Below are 19569 nucleotides of genomic sequence, written 5' to 3' on the forward strand. Positions count from 1 at the left end.
GAATTGCATCCTAAATTCAAAAACAGCGCTTTGGAAGAAAGAATTGGAAATTCAATAAATCAAATAATATTGTTGGTATATTGTAAGTACAGTATATTCTTCAAGAATCAATGGGTACAGTATATCATTAATCTGTCAGTCAGAAAATGTATGTAGAAACGAAGGATGTCAGCTTTAATCTACTGAATAGTACAACACTACTATTCACTATTGTTCAACACTATTCCACCCATGGGCGGAATGTGCTTTCCCACTTTCATTTATCCCATACAAAAGCCTGCAGTACGTTTCAGTACACCTGTTAGTAGCTTCTTCAGGTATGGTGTCTGTGTGTGTGGGCTAGTGGTAGGCGCCATTTGTAGTGATGTACTGTAATGTCAGCAGTAGATGGTAGACTGGATAACGATTAACCCTTTGACGCATACGGTCACACCAGTGTGATCAGTCTAGAGTGGTCCCTGAAGCGTACGATCACACCGGTGTGATTAGAACGCACCATTAGAACTCCTAGGTAAGAGCAATGTAACAATGGCTGGTCAGACCGCGCTGTTATTTACTCACATTTAGCTCAAACAGTGTTCATAACTTTATTTCCTGATTGTAATTGTTTAAGACCACACTATGATATTAACCAGGTAGCAAGCAGAAGTGTTACTTACGTACCAACCGACAGCCAACACTAATACACAAAAACAAATTATATTAGCGACTACTATAGAGCACCTTAACATTTCCTGACAACCGATCAAAGTCATTGTAAAAACCTTCTAGAAGTTACGTTACCTGTTGTGGGCGCTGCTATGCTTTTTATATAGTTTATTTATTTTCACTGCACTGAATTACAGGTCACGCTTTGTTAGCTAGCGGTTAACTGATGTTTGCTAGCTAGCTACAGTTACACATCAACCAGCTTTTGCAGCTCTTTGATTTCGAGTCAACGAGAGAAGCTTGCAATACAATGTATGTAGTGTTCCTTACCTGGCAAGGCGACTGTTCAAATTCTGGAACTCTGAGTGAGTACTGAACTCACGTGCAAAAAAACTCACAAATATTTTAAACGCACGCGTGAAAAGGTTAAGGAGAGTTTTGCCATGTTTTCTTTGCACAGCTAGTTATATCTTACAACTTTGCCCATCATGGGTGAAATACCCACACTTACAAGTCCTCTGTGTCTCTCTGCACCTGTACAACAACCCAGCCTCTCTGCTGCTCTCTGGTCTCAGGGAGGAGGAGATGATTACACTTTAACAATGACTTGTGGCTTGTTTGAAATGTTGCTGTGGCAAGATCTAGACATATCCAGTTCTCTAGAATTAACAAAGAATGCTAATATCCAATGGGATTTGTATGTGTGTGTTAGTTAATGAAGAGAAACATGTAAAATAATTACTAATCCACACTAAGCATAATTGAAATGGCATTGAACAGCTGTATTCGCACCTACACACACACACAGTCTCAGGGCACACAAGCTGTGCTGAACTTGGCGTTCATTTCTGTGATTGAAGTGGGAAGCAAGAGGCCATCTTTGTTGCATAAAACATGGTATCAGACTTACATCGTGAGCTACTCAGCTAGTACTGCCCCTGGACAGCATACAACTGATTAAGAGAACTCAAGTTCAAAATGTCTAACGCTAACTAGGCTGTCAGTTTCCTAGACACAGCTCCACTGGGTGTATTGTACAGTCAACGCTATTGTGCTTGTTTGGTTGACATCTCGTGAAACTAATTATCCTACGAGACTGTGGGGTGATTGACCAATGCTCAACGACAACTCAGCCTGTACTGTAACATTTTGGTTTTGAAGACGGAGACTACATCAACGGATTTGTCTCAATTCTTCTCAGCAAATTGACACCCTACATTTAGAAATATGTCAATATAGCAAAACATCATCAAATCATAAACAAATCTGGCAACATCTCAACTCCGGTTAGGAACATTCTGGGGTATAATATTTGAAATCAAAATTAATTCCAGGGATGAAATTTGTTTTGATTATGTTTTTTTTTTGGGGGGGGGGGTTATTTATTCTTATATTATTAGGGCAGGGTTGTTCTATTTTTTTCTGGATTTATATTTTGTCCCTTTACCCCTTTACCATATACAGTATATTAAGTTTTTTCTTTATAATGAAAAAAATTACTTGCTACATAATAATACATATTTGAACAACATCTTATGAACCCACTCAACACTTCTAGTGAAGGAATTAGCATGTGTTTTCGGTCAGGACACCACATCACATTGAAATCAAATGTAAGGATTGGCATTGATCTATACACGTTAAGTACTCAACAAGAACAGAAAGATGGGCCTGGCAGACGCCTGCTAAATGTCATCTGTGTACCTGTCATGTCTATAACATAGCATGTCTTTAGTACATTAATGTCTTTCTAAATATCATATAATGAGCATGGCCCGTCTGTAAGATACAAGCTTTACCAAGATGTTTGACAGAAAATAATTTACTACTGGAAGTGAAATGATTGGCCAAAAAACACCTATGAGACAAGGTATTAATCCACTGTTGATTGAAATGTTGCCATGAAAAGCAGTAGCAAAAACTCGCTCTCCAGGACTACAGCAGCTGAGCATCCCTGCAATGTAACAGCCTCTCATGCTGATTTACCGAGCTAGCAGAATTAGCTGTGTGTATGCTGGTTTATAGTATTTCCATCTCCTTCCATGGCATTTAGAGAGCAGCAAAGGCCTACACGGCAAAGCATATATCCTGGCTCTTCTCAGTGATTCCCCCGAAGACCCCCATGAAGTCCCTGTTCCAGGGAGGCAGAGGGAAATGCCACTGGACATTTAGGGAATAGTAGGGAATTTGATTGTTCATGGTCCATAGCAGAACTAGTGGGATCTCTGGGAATAGTGCAAGCTGTGGTATTCTTCTGTCATTGGTTGGTGGTGTGTAAAGACCAGTCCATTCTACCTTCTCCACCCCAGGACGGGATCAATACTTTATTAGTCTTGCTCAATTATCCAGTCGACTTATGTTAGGCTCTCATTAGTGTTTCACTGCTGACAAACACTAAACACGTTCTGTAATGCGTACTATGGAGTCCAACACTGAGCCTAAAATGACCTCGCTTATGAGGCCGACCACCTACTTCTTCTTATCTCAGTGTAGAATATTTCAGGAGGTGTGCGCTGTGTTCCCGTGAGCTATCTGTCATCCCACTGACGATAGCAGGTCATTATCATCAGTTTGAATATGTGCAGGTTCAGTAAGAGATTATGAATAAACTTTTGAGGAAACTGCTGAATGGAATGTGGGAGACAATGTTATCTGAAATTGAACTAGGATGTCTGGGTCGGGGGGTTGGGGGAGGAGGCGGTTGGTCACGGTTTGGCTTAATGTCATCAGGTGGAGTTTGGGTTTGTTGCCGGGCGGAGATAAATGCTTGGGTGTAATTATGTGCCTTTATCAGGTTGAGGCAGCCAGGCACTGGTACAGAACTGCTCTGCTCTGTCCTTGTCACAGCTCTGAATGGCAGGGCCAGGAAGCACCATGCTAATATGGTAATCTCAGTGGTTCAGGGAGGGACAAGGTGCCTTTCAGGGAACCTATGCTCTTCATACAGCAACCAACCAACCAACCAGAATAACAAGGGATGGTATTGGCACTACTGATACTGTCCACTACTCTCCCCGCTGTTGAATTTCCATTGCCTTCTCATGTGTTATTATAAAGCTGATCATATGGACATTTTTCCGTAGTCCTTTATTGATGTGACCATCTTTTTTTTTTTATGGGACTGTAATGTGTGTCTTCATAGAGATGGGGTTTCAAATGTGTTTTACCTTCCCTGCCACATTCTACTGTATACACAAACACACACACAGAAATACACACACACACACACACACACACAGACAGAGAAAGCACTCATCATGCTTGGGGAGTGTGATGTGAGTTGACACTCGAACACTTACCGTATGATGGAATATTCAGGCCAATGAGCCATTACCAAGAGATCCGCAGTGCCTGTGCCAAGTGACTAAAGGATGCTCCTTACGCGCCATGTTAAGGCACTGTCCTGGAAAGAGAGGAGACGTTGTGTGTCTGCTTCCCATGATGCAGAGCGTTGTGGTGCTGGAAAGGGTGACATCATCCAATTCATTCTGCAGACCCGCGCATGCATGCGTACGCACACACACACGCACGCACGCACACACACACACACGCACACACACGAACACACAAACAGCACATCAGATCAATAATAGATAGGGGAATAAGATGTAGAGGAAGCAGTCATGGCCCCATCACTAATCTATTGTGGGTAAAGCCAAAAAGGATGTGGGCTGACTGGGATTCAGAGGTATTATAGGAGAAACTCAGACCTAGGTTACACCAAGGGGAGAAGACAGATTCCACTAACAAGGTGGTAAATGTTTATTCAGCTATGGGAAATGACTGTAGCAGGTGAACATCCAGGGAGTGGCTTCCTCTGCCTCCATTTAGATGGTCTGTTTGGTCCGTCTCTGAACATGCACCACAGGTCTCTCTCCTCCCCTCTTGCTGCGTTGGGCATTTTGGCTTTATATTCCACTAACTCAAAGTAACCTGTTATTTTTCTCTCTCCCAATGGCGGCCATTTAGAGGATGAAATGTGAGTCAGTTTCAATAATGTGCAATGTTCTATGATGAGTCACATTATCAGGAAACGACAAAAACATTAGGATGAAAACAAAGACTCACATTTACTTAAATGAATTTGGTGTCCTAAGGCTATGCAGGATGTTATCTCTAGCCCAATATCACTCTTCAAATTACCAATTATTTGCAAAACACTACCTTCATCCCAGATACATTACCACAGTAATAACATAGCTTTATTCCCCTGCATAAACTTTGAGAAAACCGGATGAGATCAGCATAACCCAGATGACTGTATGAACCGTCTGTAAAATCTGTTTCATGAGCTCTTTGGAGGCCAACTTGGACTTGGTATGTCCTTTGCACTATTTACTAAAAAGGTGTTGTGCATTAGTTTGTAATAAGACACAGCTAGAAAGCTCAAACTATATTATAAAAAGGATTAAGCTTATTATGCTGTAAATACTACAGTGTTAATACATTTACTGTACTGTGCAAAGTATTATGCCACCTAAGAAAGTTGTTCAAAGCGGATTATCTTATCTGGGGAGTAATTGGTATTTAACAATAAAATACAAAATGGAAATGAACTACAGAAAGTTTATTCATCAGACAGCTAAATTATCTTACAGATATTAAAATGTGTAGCTTAAGGTCACTCTGAATGGTATTCTATGAGTGTAGGACATCACAAAAGCAGTTTTACCAGTTTATTCAGAACCCAGTTCTGAATAAGACTGTGTTTTCTTCAGGATTAGCCCATCTTAAAGAGTGTTTTTTCATGGCTGACTGACAGACTGCATCCAGAGATTTCAGTACAAAATGAATTGTAATAAGGAACTCATTCTATAACAGACTCGGTTTAGAGTAGTACGTTTGGGATCATCCAAAAGTAGATAAGTTATTAGTTATCTTTGTGATGCCACCGTTTGTTGTACTAAATATTCAATAGTCAGAATAACAGCAAAATATCTGTGTTTAAGCTGTTCAAAAACTGCTAAAAACACTTTTGCTGATGTACAATATGCAGTAGACATGTAGACAGATTCTAATTTAGTTCAGTCATGGTTGGCAAGGAAATGTTGCAGTAATCTTGCCATTTTAACAACGGTAGCCATATCTACTGTATAGAGTATACATTCAAGATTGCTAGCCACAAACCTCAATAATTCATTCCCACAGGCACTGTTTTAAGCAAAGTTTACATCAATTGATATTTTTGTGTCAGTTAGCCTATACATAAAAACCGTACATGTTAAAGTGAAGATTGTGAATAGTTAATAGTTATCTTCTTAACCTAGAAGAAATAAGTTAATTGCCACAGCCTCTATCAAGAAGCAAGGCAGAAATCAATATAATGAACTGTTGTGGTCCAAATGTGATTAGTGAATTCATTCTTTAATCCGTATTTAAATGCATGACAAACTAGTGGATACAGAATATCCTAATATCCAGCTACCATTGTCTCTCAAATCCATTATACAGTAGACTACTCCAGTTCAGACATGTAGGCTAAGGTTCAATATCACCATGTACTGTAAGATCATGGCATGTCATTGTGTTGTATAATGTAAAGTTAGTTGGGAAAAATATTGAGACTTTGTACATTTATCGAGATATCTGCAGACATCTGTGACTGCCCACAAAACCACTAGTAGCGCGATAGGCATGACATGGCAACTTCACGAAATGGAACAAAACATGACTACGTTTATCAGTCCTTATCACCCGTCAACACACGGTCTGACATACTACTATGTCCTTAAGTGTGCAAAACCCATTCCTGCTCTCCTTCTGGCCAATGATGTGTTAAATGTGTGTTGAGAACAGATTGGGTTTGTGTTGACTGCTACTTCCCATCCACACGGAACACAGACGGAGGTGAAATATCAGCAGGGAGGGTGACTTTGTTCTGATGTCCTTTATGCAAGGGACAGAATGGGATATGTCAGCTTCTTACACCTATTGGCCGAAAAGTTAAACCGCGTAGCTGACCAAATTGTAAAAGATTGAGAAGGTTTTAGTTCTGTGTATGAAAGAATGGTCTTCAATTAAACATCGTAATTTGGTTTATGCGGCATGCATCTGAGAATCAGGTAGGATTGGATGGATAGTTGTTGCTCATGAGCTTCAGCGATTGAACAGGAAGGCATTTCTGATCCAGAGCTTTATTCAAAAAAGATTTTCATCTGATTCCCAAATGGACTGAAAATTATTTAACGGGTCTAATTTCACATGGCGGATAAGCATTTTCAGATTTGCACGATTTTAGAAAGTTTCACTTTCTCTTTTGTCTTTGATTAGTTTCAACGTAATATGCTCATAGACACAGAAACACAGACACAGATACACACAAATACACACATAGAAAAAACATACACAGTGCTGTAGTTAACCCTGCTCCTGCTGTATGATTCTTGTGTGTGATGCAGGGCCCATCTGTGGAGCGTGAATGAAATGCTAACTTATTTGTTTGCTCTTGCAGAGAAATGGACGCATCGAAGTGTGAAAGCCGGGTGGTTGGTTGTTGCAGGTTTCAGCAGGGAGTTAATTTCTCAGCCAGCGCAACACAACATGGGGGACATGCAGGGCCCTCCTACCATGTCGCTGCCCTGGTGTGAGATAGACTATACACACGCTTTGAGCACCTAACTTGACACCTGCTCTTATTGTAGAATGTGGGTTTGCGTTATCAGTGGCCAACAGTCTGAGTGAGACTCTCTCGGAAATATACATTTCAAACGAATGAATGAATGAATTTGGTTGAGTCAACCTCAGATGCAGCTGATCTGACTTAACAAGCATGCGCAAAGACTTGTCAGCTGTGCAAAGGTCAATGTATGATGCATCAACTGTGCAAAGGTTAATGTATAATGTATATATCTTCTTGGGAGAAAAGAGGCATATTTAGATTTCATATTCGATTAGCAGCGGCAGCCAACCGTAACAGGTGTGATTTGAATGTGAGCTTGGTATTTCCCTCACACTAGTGATGCGCCGTGGGTAAACAGGAGCTCACCCACGGTAAGCTCTCCCCAATATATATTCTTCTCATGTTATATGAGGCTCCGGCAAATAATCGGAAACTGGGAGGTGGATAGTACTGAGGTATAGAAAGTCCTGTAGTAACTAATGGGCTCAGCGTACTGCTAACAAGATGTGCTGCCATGGTTTCAGCCCATTGCTAGTCCTGAATCCTATGTGACAGCTATTGTGACATGAATAACAAAATGTCTTGTGCGAGCAGGGTTTTGACCATCTTACTGTGATCACTTATGGTCCACCGCAGAGAATACAGTAGAATGGCAGGACCCCCTGACAAGTCTGTGACATACACCACCTCTCCTCGCCCAACCGCACGGCGCTGGGAGACTCGGCTCTGATTTGCGACATCGCTGACGCCTTGTTGTCATGCCAGTGTGAGGGAACAAAGAAAACTGGACATCGGCCCTGGGGAAATACAAACAATTTGTCTTATATCGGATGCTCTCGTGACACTCACCAACTTCCGGACCCTAGGCCTTCCTATCTATCGCTTTCTCCTTCAAGCATAAGTCAGTTAAAGTGATACTCAGTAGCTTCCAACCACTGACCTGACAGCTCCTCCGGCAACCATAGTGTTGTCCCCCAACACCCAACCTCCTCACTGTTTCCTGCTACTGGTTGTGTCTGTTAAGATTATATTTGAATTTATGAAGATTGCCTCACCTGGCTCACTGAGGTAATTTATGCTGTTGTAGTAATTCATGTTTGGCCCTTCATTTCCTAAGCAGTCAATGGCCCCCATATTTCACCATGACAATGTAATCACAGGTCCACATTAAAAAGTCATTATTGTTTAGAATCAGGGCCCGACTGAGAAAACACTGACTATAAAACTATAGCCGTCTTTGTCATTCACATTCATGTTTACCTAAGAACAGAGGGCAAGGTGATTTAAACACACAACTTACAAGCTTATTGATTAAAGGGGAGCTATTCACATATGCGCATGCAGACACACACACACAGACACACAGAGTGTACTGATTAGTAGGTAATCTCAGTAATGACCTGTGATCAAGGTGGATAAGTAAATGGATAAGTAAACTGCATGTGTGGTTTAGTACCTTTAACGAGGTCTAATCTGTCTAGGTTGTGTTGTGTTGCCACTGTCTTCCAGGCTTGATGTCTTTACATGTCTTCCACAACACAACATTTCTTTCAACCCTACTTACGTCTGTTTGGACTGATTTAGACGTTGCCCCATGGACATGCGCTAGATGTTTCTAACTCATACTATTGTATCATATCACATGGTAATGGTTTGCTGAATGACAAGAAATGAAACCCATAGACATCTCACACTCCAAATTGCACCACTGGGTTTTTTCATAATCTGTTCTGCTCTATACAGCAGTGCAGACCATGGAATAACCTCTTCAAGATAAGCCTGGATCCTAAGTCCTGATCCTCCTGTCTTATATCTGACCACCCAGTGCTGAAGGCAAGCGTCCTCACCTTCAGGGTCATTGTCCTCGACTCTGCCTGAACAACAGGGTAGAACTGAAGAGAGAGTATATAAAAGGTGACTTCAGAGAAGGATTCAGCCTTGGCCGATGGGAGAGGAATACGAGGGTGTCTGAAGTGGAAATCACAAAGCGCTATCAAAGACATTGAGAATGCAGCACAATATAAAAATGGATTCTAACACTCTGTGTTACTGCTAATGGGTTACCAAGTGGATCACCAGAACTTCCCTCAGTGCTGTATTTGTTCACATGGGCCATTTCATAGTCATTATGGAGCTTGTCAATACTCTCTCCTTTCCAATTTTAATAAACATGTTTTCGAAACCGATCAATAAGTTATTTTCACATCTCACACTTTTCACAAATATTCTATTGCAAATCAATGAAGTCCTTGATGTGTTGCATCACCTCCTCCCCCACCTCAAGGTCCCACCAGACCCCCCCCCACCTCCAGGCCCCACCAGATCCCCCCCACCTCCAGGCCCCACCAGACCCCCCCCCCACCTCCAGGCCCCACCAGATCCCCCCACCTCCAGGCCCCACCAGATCCCCCCCACCTCTAGGCCCCACCAGATCCCCTCCCACCCACCTCCAGGCCCCACCAGATCCCCCCCACCTCCAGGCCCCACCAGACCCCCCCCCCCCCCACCTCCAGGCCCCACCAGATCCCCCCACCTCCAGGCCCCACCAGATCCCCCCCACCTCTAGGCCCCACCAGATCCCCCTCCCACCCACCTCCAGGCCCCACCAGATCCCCCCCACCTCCAGGCCCCACCAGATCCCCCCCACCTCTAGGCCCCACCAGATCCCCCCACCTCCAGGCCCCACCAGATCCCCCCCACCTCTAGGCCCCACCAGATCCCCTCCCACCCACCTCCAGGCCCCACCAGATCCTCCCCCGCCTCCAGGCCCCACCAGATCCTCCCCCGCCTCCAGGCCCCACCAGATCCCCTCCCACCCACCTCCAGGCCCCACCAGATCCTCCCCCACCTCCAGGCCCCACCAGATCCTCCCCCACCTCCAGGCCCCACCAGATTCTCCCAGCCTGCAAGCCTGCTGCTCGGGATGGGTGGTGGTGGTCAGCTTCTCGATGTTTAATATTACGGCCTTAATGCAACCCTTTCCTGTCTGGTCAAAAGGTTGCATTATATTAGGTATTATATTAGATATTGTTGACCCTAGTAAAGTTACCGTGTAAAATCGTGAATATATCACAGACTGTATTTCACAGATATTATGTGAAACTGGACCAGTGCCACAAAAGGCTTGGTGAAAAGACACAAGTATGATGTCATCGGTAGATTCCTACGCCTCCTTCAGCCATATAATTTTTTTTTATGTAAACATTAATAAACTGAGAGCAAAGAGGTGGTTCTTATCAGTTTTCTGATCAGATATTGTTGCAGGTTCTTTGATAGGGTGGGTGCTTTGCTTTCTGGGAGATTTAAAATCATTTTGAAGTTCTGTAGCTGGAAGGTGCTTGTGTGATTACTGCTTACACACTGATTTATAACTCACTTTTAATTATCTAGAACAGGGCCCTGCAGTTTCATTCCCTGATTTTAGGAAAGGGAGGGGAGGACTCTTTGGTTACCATACCACTCCCAGCCTCTGTTCTGAGACGGACAAAAGGCTCTGCCCTTCCGCCTAGAGTTTCAGCAGGTCTCAGTGGACCAGGGCAGATGGATGTGTATGAAATTTGTTGGAATCTGGAGGAGATCTGAGGATTCCTAATGAAAATATGACGCCACAGTGTACTAGACATGTAAGTCTAACTATCACTCACTGGGGACCTATAAATTAGACTGTTGAAAGGACGACATCAATCACTGCCTCAGCCTTTCTTCTCTGGTGCAGAACATCACACACAGCATTCCAGTTGTAACATTTTGTTATTTAGACACTTTTATTTTAATTAAAACCGCATGTGCATGTACAGCATCGCACAAAATTGAGTACACCACTCACACTTTTGTAAATCTTTTAGTATATCTTTTTATGTCACAACACTGAAGAAATGACACTTTGATACAATGTATACTAGTGAGTGTACAGCTTGTATAACAGTGTAAATTTTTTTGTCCCCTCAAAATAACTCAACACACAGCCATTAATGTCTAAACCACTGGAAACAAAAGTGAGTACACCCCTAAGTGAAAATGTTCAAAATGGGCCCAATTGGTTGTGCCATGTGATTCATTAATATTACAAGGTCTCAGGTGTGAATGGGGAGCAGGTCTGTTAACAGGACAGGACAGGTTCCTGACCATACAGGACAGGAACCGTGCTGCAGCTCAGTTTCAGTCTTGGCAATCTTCTTATAGCCTAGGCCATCTTTATGTAGAGCAACAATTCTTTTTTTCAGATCCTCAGAGAGTTCTTTGCCATGAGGTGCCACGTTGAACTTCCAGTGACCAGTATGAGGGAGTGTGAGAGCGATGACACCAAATGTAACACACCTGCTTCCCATTCACACCTGAGACCTTGTAACACTAACGAGTCACATGACACCGGGGAGGGAAAATGGCTAATTGGGCCAAATTTGGACATTTTCACTTAAGGGTGTACTCACTTTTGTTGCCAGCGGTTTAGACATTAACGGCTGTGTGTTGTGTTACTTTGAGGGGACAGAAAATGTACAATGTTATACAAGCTGTCCACTCACTACTTTAAAGTGTCATTTCTTCAGTGTTGTCACATGAAAAGATATAATCAAATATTAGCAAAAATGTGAGGGGTGTACTCACTTTCGTGAGATACTGTATGTGTGCAATATATATTTTTTTAAATGGATCCATACAAACAACAAAAGCTTTTTATCTCTGAGAAATTGTTTGATGTTATCCCTAACAGAATTGAGTTTGTGGTTGAAAAGTGAGCCTTTTTATTTTCAAAATCATGCTGTGGTTTAAAATTGAATCATCATTTAATTTCCATTTAAGTGTCAGTTGATTGGTGCTTAGAACCTTGATGGCCATTCAGTCTTGGTAATGAGATTAGCATTATGGAAATGATCAGGAGACGAATCACAGACGGTAGAGGCTGGGAAGCGAATATTACTCCCAATTCCACCACATCGCCTCTGTCACATAATCAATAGGGATAACCAAAATGAAAGGATCACAAGTCTCACGGAAAATACTGATGTTTCTCAACCCACAAGGGAAAGAACTAACGATGAGTCACGTTTGTGTTTTTTTTTGCTTTGATTTTCATACATTATTTCTTTGATTAGCCGCTTGCATTCACAAACACAACAATCAATCAATATTAAGCCTTTGCTTTCTTTTCCAACCTGAAACTTGAATTCCGCGGGGGAGACCAGGAGTGGGTTACATGATATCTATGACTACCGTGTTAATGGCAACTGGATAGTGGAACTGTAATAAAGGAATCATTCTATGGTATGAACATGAGTTGACTGTAATGGGTGGGACATTAGGACCCAGTAGATTCAGAGTAAACAACACAGCATGTGTAAGGTAGTAGCCAAGGTATGCACAGGTTAATCTTGGGAACAGTTGACCTGCTAGTCCTCATCCACCTTTGCTGAAACTATTGGTATGTAAATTAATGGTTTTAATTGCTTATGTTTTGATGTGTAAGGTAAGGCTGTGCCCCAAGGTATGTAAATAATAATCAATTAAACATCAATCTCTTTAGCATTAGTTTTTTTTTAATGAAAGCGCTCAGGATAAATGTTTGCTTCACAAGAAGAGCACTGATCGATCGTATGATAACTTTTCTTATTCACTTTTCTTCCGTATTTCAGAATTCTCTGTACCATGTCTGGGGTGTTCACTGGAAAACAGGTGCTGGTAGAGTGGAATTCACTCAGATCTTTTGGTTGCAGGTGTAGGTTTGTAGGTGCCTGCATGCACCTCTACTATATTAATTTGCATTCCTTCCTTGTGCTTGATCAATCACCCTGCTCTGGTGCACGCTTTCTTTTATCTTGTACCCCTTCTTTTATCAGATATTTCTATTTATATTGTTATATTCTGATTTTATCTTCATATAACAAACCTGCCTGTAATGGCAATTTTCCCACACACTGACTGTTTAGTGTTTATTACAGTTTTTTTACAGTCGCTAGGACACATTTCCCAATACTTAGGTCACCTTTTCAAAACTCTTCACACAGTTCTCCAAACCAACTTTCAACTCGGCACAGCAGTTCATTTCACTTTCAAAATGCACTAAAACTACCAAATCACTTCAAACATGTCTCAAATCAACTCATTCTTCCAGAACACTAGCAAAGGTTGACAGATCTGTCAAAGGTTGACAGACAACAAACACACTTTGTCACCCACAAAACAATGATCTAAAAAAACACTAATAACAGGTAGCATTTTACAATGTTTTCTTGTGTAAAACAAGGACACATCTCTGTTTATAATTCACTGCAATATATGTTACTGGAACGAATCAGACATGATGCAGAAAGCCACAATATGTTTTATGTCTTTTATACATATTAATTTTTTTGCACTGAGTAATTCCAAAATACAAGAATTTGTATACACACCATCCACTGATACAGATACATTTGGCCACAGGTTCTCATCCACATCACATCTTATGTCATCTAGGGCAATATACCTAGGAAAGAATCTTCTGGCATGCCTGATCCATCCCTGACAATCTTCTGCTGATATGTCCAGGCATCCAGCATTCCTTGCGTCCATGAGGGATATTTTATCATGTGGATGGTGGTCATAAACCTTCCACCTCCATGAGGAAAATAATTCCTCTATGGGGTTGAGGAATGGAGAGTAAGGTGGGAGGAAAAGTGACACCATTCTGGGATGGGCTGCAAACCACTCGGTGACTACACTGGAGTGGTGAAATGCAACATTGTCCCATACAATTATAAATGTTGGCTGATTTCTTCTCTCCATCCCTTTCCTCACCTGGCACAACCCTTCCATAGAGGTCATGCAGGAATGCAAGGAGACGTTCAGTGTTGTATGGCCCAATTAGTGGTTTGTGTCACAGCAGTCCATCAGTGGATATTGCTGCGCACATTGTGATGTTGGCACCCCTCTGGCCCGGGACATCCACTGTGGTCCTCTTCCCGGTCATGTTCAGAGTTCCTCGCAAAAGGCACAGTGTACAACTGTTTCATCATTACCTGATGTTTTTTCAGGACTCTAGAAATAGTTGTTATGCTAACACTGTGAATATTTGCAAAAGCAACGTTGTCTGCCAAGATTCTGTCTCGAATCTCAGTGAGTTTTATGCCATTGTTTCTGATGACCATATCAACAATGGCAGTTTCCTGCACCACGCATACGTATTCCTCGCCCCCTCCCAGCCACTCTTCTTCCTCTTTCAGCCACTTGTCTATTTCTGGCTGGGTCCATTTTCTGGCTGGGTCCACATCACAATGCAAAACTACTCAGCAGTTGTCTCCTTTTGCAATGAAATTGAAAGAGTAACAACTGTGTAGATGTTCATCTACAATGAGAATCAGCTGTGGTTGGTCCAATTGTCCAATTGTTTTTATAGCATCTAATTTTAAGATTTAAAATATATTTCATTAACATATTACTGTAGAATTGTAGCAAATTGTTGTCTTATTCAGTTTTGTATTATGTTATTGTTTTGAACTTAAGTTTAACAGTTTTGAAAACAGTATGTAAGCATGTGCAAATTGGCCTGTAAGTACACAGAGTTATGGCGGTTGTTGTGTCGAAGTGAGAAAATAATTAATGTAATTTGAAAGATGTAGTCATTGAATGCATTTTGTGCCAAAGCAATGATAATTGATCCTCAGTTTAGCCCACTTATACTTCTGTTGTGCTCACTGTGTGAAGAGTTTAGAAAAAGTGACCTAAGTATTGGGAAATGTGTCCTAGCGACTGTAAAAAACTGTAAGTATACCTGTAAGCATAAGGTTTGTAATGTTCCCCCCTCCCTTAGTTATAATTGGTGATGGCGTTATCAAAAAGCTGGTATGTGCCACACTACGTCAGAGCCTTGCACATTGCTGTATCATTTAGCTGTGTCATTGCCAGTCCAGAGATCAAACTCTGCATGCAGGAGAGTCTCGGGGTCCTGTGGAAGGCTAGTCATTGAATATGGTTTATTTGCTTTGTTTCACTCCAGTGATTCTGTATGGCATAAATATGTACAGTATTTTTTATGTTAATATTCCTCCTCCTATTTTATTTATTTTATTTCCTTAAATACTATTTTTTGTAAAGGGGATTTCACATTAATCCACACCTGTTTTTAACAACTGGAATGTCCTTTTTATCAGATATTTTAAAACACTTGAACTGAGGCTAGACCATCCATTACCATCACCCAACACTCGTGAAAATTGACAATAGAATGAGCAGGCATATTTTCATCTTTCAATACATTTTTACGTCAATAATTTAGCTCTCCCTTTTCGGAGTGTTGCAGCAGAAGTTGTGGGTTGCAACATTAGATCATCAGCAACAGTCGATACACGAGACCGTTCCTGCCAATCAAAACAGTTGTATAACAACATGCTGTATGTCAAGTATACATTCTAAATCAGGAAGGGAAACTGATAGGGGATGGGGGACACAAAAATGAATGAGTTTGTCGTGAGGGCTGCACTGGTTGGCTGGCCCGCCTAAACACATCAGTACACTTGTATGTATTTTACTAAAGATCCATTATGTGTAATGGGATTATGATTATAAAGGGTTTTCTTATGACTGTACTGACTAAGACGTTGCAGTACTCACTTTCTTTATTAAGCCAGCTGAAATATCACACAGCCGTCCTCTCTGACACCAGCAACCCTCATCATTAGGACTTTTGTGTTTGTGATTATGTAGGATTGGTTTTGGTTTTAGAAGTAGTCTATCTAAGAAGAAGCATTCAACAAATCTAAAGAATGGTGCGGTATCGGAGCAATATTGGACCAGTACAAATGTCTACTACTTCCACATTTTGAAATCTCTGGTACCAACTTATTCACAAGTCCCCTTTTGGGGGGAAAGCCCCTTTTACCTTAGCTTACTTTTGAACATGTTTTATTCCAGTAGTACCCTGCACTCCGGTAGATATCTCACTACCAAACCATATACTTTGATTGTCATTCATTTCAGTTTGTTGCCGCCGGTGACTGGAACGAATTGCAAAATACCTTTTAGCTTGACACTGTCATCACACCTGACTTATTCAAAAACAAATTAAAGAAACCACTATCTGATCAATGCTCCTCCTGAATCCATCAACCTGTCTGTATATGTGTCCTGCTGCATTTAGTGTTTGTTTATCCCTTGTATATGCTATATTATGTTTATTTGTTTATCTATATTCATTTTCATATTTTCAGTTCTGTGTGTGTTTGGTCCTCTTTCAATTGAATCCCTTTGATCAGGCCATCATTTAAACTGAGAATTATTTGCCACTGTCAGGTCCTGGCTATGAGGATACCCCTAGCCATCTCTGTGCTGGCCTGGGGGCCATAGTCAGGACCTGGCAGAGAATAGGTGCCTCTTCACATCTCTGCGCAGTAGCTTATAGTTTTACCCAATTTAGAGGCAGCTGTACATCACTGCCTCCACGTCAAGATGTGCCATGCTAATAGACTCCTACCCAAAAAGACTGAGTGCTGTAATAAAATCAAAAGGTGCTTCAACAAAGTATTAGTTTAATGGTGTGCACACTTATGCAACCAGGTTATTGTGAGTTATTTATTTTTTATTGGTCTGTTTTTTTTTCAATTGAATTGTTCACATTATAGGTCACATTAAAGGTGGAAAACGTTCTGACATGATTTATCTTTGTCTCATTCTTTTACATCACAAGAACCTGGCATTTTAACAGGGGTGTGTAGACTTTTTATATCCACTGTACATAGACAATTATTATATTAGTCTTTAATATTATAACTGTTTATTGCTCCATGAGACTTTGAAACCCATGGTCCTGAGACCCGAGGCCTGGGTGAGAGGCTGAATGGCCAGGACTAAAAGCTCCAGCAAAAGTGTACATTCTTCTGTGGTACCCTAAAATGGATGCTGTAATTACAAAATGGATAATCCTTTTCGTACGATACCACCAAATCAAAACTGACTGTATAATTTAAAATCCAAAGTGTTAGAATACAAAGCAAAAAAATAAATTCAGTCCTGTGTTGAAATCTGATCTGATGAAGCAAGTTCAAGTCACAGGCAACAACAAACAACCACGTCATATACTAGACTCCCTTTACATTGTACATTACTATCTATGGCTTTATAAGACTTCCATCTAACATCCACATTCTATTTCCCTACAGTACCTTTGATAGAAGCTGGCTATTACCCACTAAAGACTTCCTGCCATTGAGCCACTCCATTGTTACATTCGCATGTCTACCTCAGGGACCTCATTGCTGCTGTCTCTACATCCTGGTTGCACATACTATCTTACTCATTCAGTTTGCCTCGATTGCACATCTAGAATTCCATTTAGAATTGCCATTTGCACACGCACAACTGTTTATTGCACTATACTTAATACTTGTACATGTTCTGCCCTCCTCTATATGCCTTAATTGCACATTTAATATTGCCATTTGCACTGCATTTGCCTCACTGCATATTTATATATTGCTCTTGTAATATACATATACATATATTTGTACATTTTCTGCCCTCTTCTATTTGCACTCCTGGTTAGATGCTAACTGCATTTCGTTGTACTGTACTGCACTTGTACTTGTTCTGTGACAATAACGTTGAATCTAATCTAATAACTACCTTCAACGTCCATTAGGCCGCATGCAGAGACATAGAAATCATATCAGTGTCTTGTCTGACCCTTTATGCCAGAAAGTATCCAAATTAGTATGCATTTGACTTGGGTGTCAATTAAATAATTTGTCTCTCTTTTCATTGACCTTATCTCACGCACACAAACTTACTCCCTCTCTCACATAGTGCACACACAATATATCTCTTATTTTCAGTACCTTTACATGGTTCCTGCCAGAATGGCAGCTACTTTCTCTCTTCTTGAGGGCCTGTTGTTTCTGGTGTACTGTGAGATATTCAAGAAGTCTGATCTTATTTATTCACATCTTAAAGTGCCTGGGATTGATGAAGAACTAAAACACTTCATGAAAGGGAAACAAAGGGAGTGGCTGATACCGTAACTGTGGCAGCAAATGTACTGTAGTTTGAAACTATTAACAAAAACAAGACGAAACTGCATTATGAAACTAAGTTAAATGACATGAAGCATGATAGGAAATAATGTGCAGAAAGATATTTAATGCTTTTTCATTGAAGAAGATGGCTCATTTATTACAAAACCTTATGATGTAGCCAGTCATTTCAATTCATATTTCACTGATAAAGTGGACACAAAATATATCCGTACAAAAAATATAATCTTGAAAGGAAAGCAACAAAGCCATGCAATTTAGAATTTATGTAGAGATAATATGGGAGCTAGGACAATGTGTATCATCAATGAGAAAACCACACGGTGCTGACAATAAAGATAAAATGAATGAAGAAGGTAGCAAATAACATTGCCATTGCTATGGTGTTCTGTTGATCTGTGTTTGTCACCATTCATGGGAAGCAAAGGTCATTCCACTGGTTAAAAATAGCGGTCAACTCTAACAGCTGACTGATCAGCCTTCTGCAAGCTACAAAATCTTTGGAAAACATTTTCTGTGACTTACTTCAGTGTTATTTGTACAACAGATTTCTAGCACGCTTATAGAGATTAATATTCGACAAGTACTGCACTGACACATATGACTGATGGTTGGCAGATATTGGAAGATGGTAGGAGTTGTTCTGTTAAATTTAACTGTGGGTTTAAATCTATTCATCTAGCAGAACAAATAATGTATTGTTCCAAAGATCTTTAGCATGTGGTATTCCAAAAGGGAGCTGGCTTGGGTCTCTGCTGTTTTTGTTTTTTGATAGTGGTCTTCAAACAAAGCCTGTGTGTTTATGCAACCAGTTAAACAATAGATATGTCACCAGCCACAACAGAAATATAGTCAGTTTTAATGGGGAGTTAAGAAAAAATGTCCTTCACATTACTAAAACCGAAAGTATTGTATTATATTGTAACACACAATGAATTGAAAATATATTCTTAGTTCATGGTGTGAGTTACTGAATATAAAATGTGGCATTACTGAATATAAAATGTGGCAATTGAAAATCACATACAAACTTAAAAACACAACAAAAAAACATGACATAAAAATAAAAACATGCATTTTGAAAAGGGTAGAATGTTACAAAGTGATGTGTTTAACTGCAACATTTGGCACATACCTTCTTAGTTTTGGATGGTTAACTTGCATTAGGCTGAATTCCAGCCATGCCTGATGTGGCTGTGGCCCTGGGGAATACAGGGACACATCTCCAGCTCACCTGTCTTAATCTCTCCAATGTGTCAGCTGTCCTCTCCTCATGGCCCCGTCGGCCTGATCACATCAATA

General features: G+C 40.9%; 1 protein-coding gene across 1 annotated transcript in view; it reads left to right on the forward strand.

The window, feature by feature from the left end:
* Positions 1-9519: 9519 nt before the first annotated feature.
* Positions 9520-19569, forward strand: part of LOC117595609 (proline-rich receptor-like protein kinase PERK9) — a 37536-nt gene continuing 27486 nt past the window's right edge. The window contains exon 1 of the mRNA XM_034297431.1: positions 9520-10203. Coding sequence (XP_034153322.1) covers positions 9520-10203 — 684 coding nt within the window. The remainder of the gene's footprint in view (positions 10204-19569) is intronic.

The sequence above is a fragment of the Esox lucius genome, chromosome 15, assembly GCF_011004845.1.
Source record: "Esox lucius isolate fEsoLuc1 chromosome 15, fEsoLuc1.pri, whole genome shotgun sequence".
NCBI classification, from domain to species: Eukaryota; Metazoa; Chordata; class Actinopteri; order Esociformes; family Esocidae; genus Esox; species Esox lucius.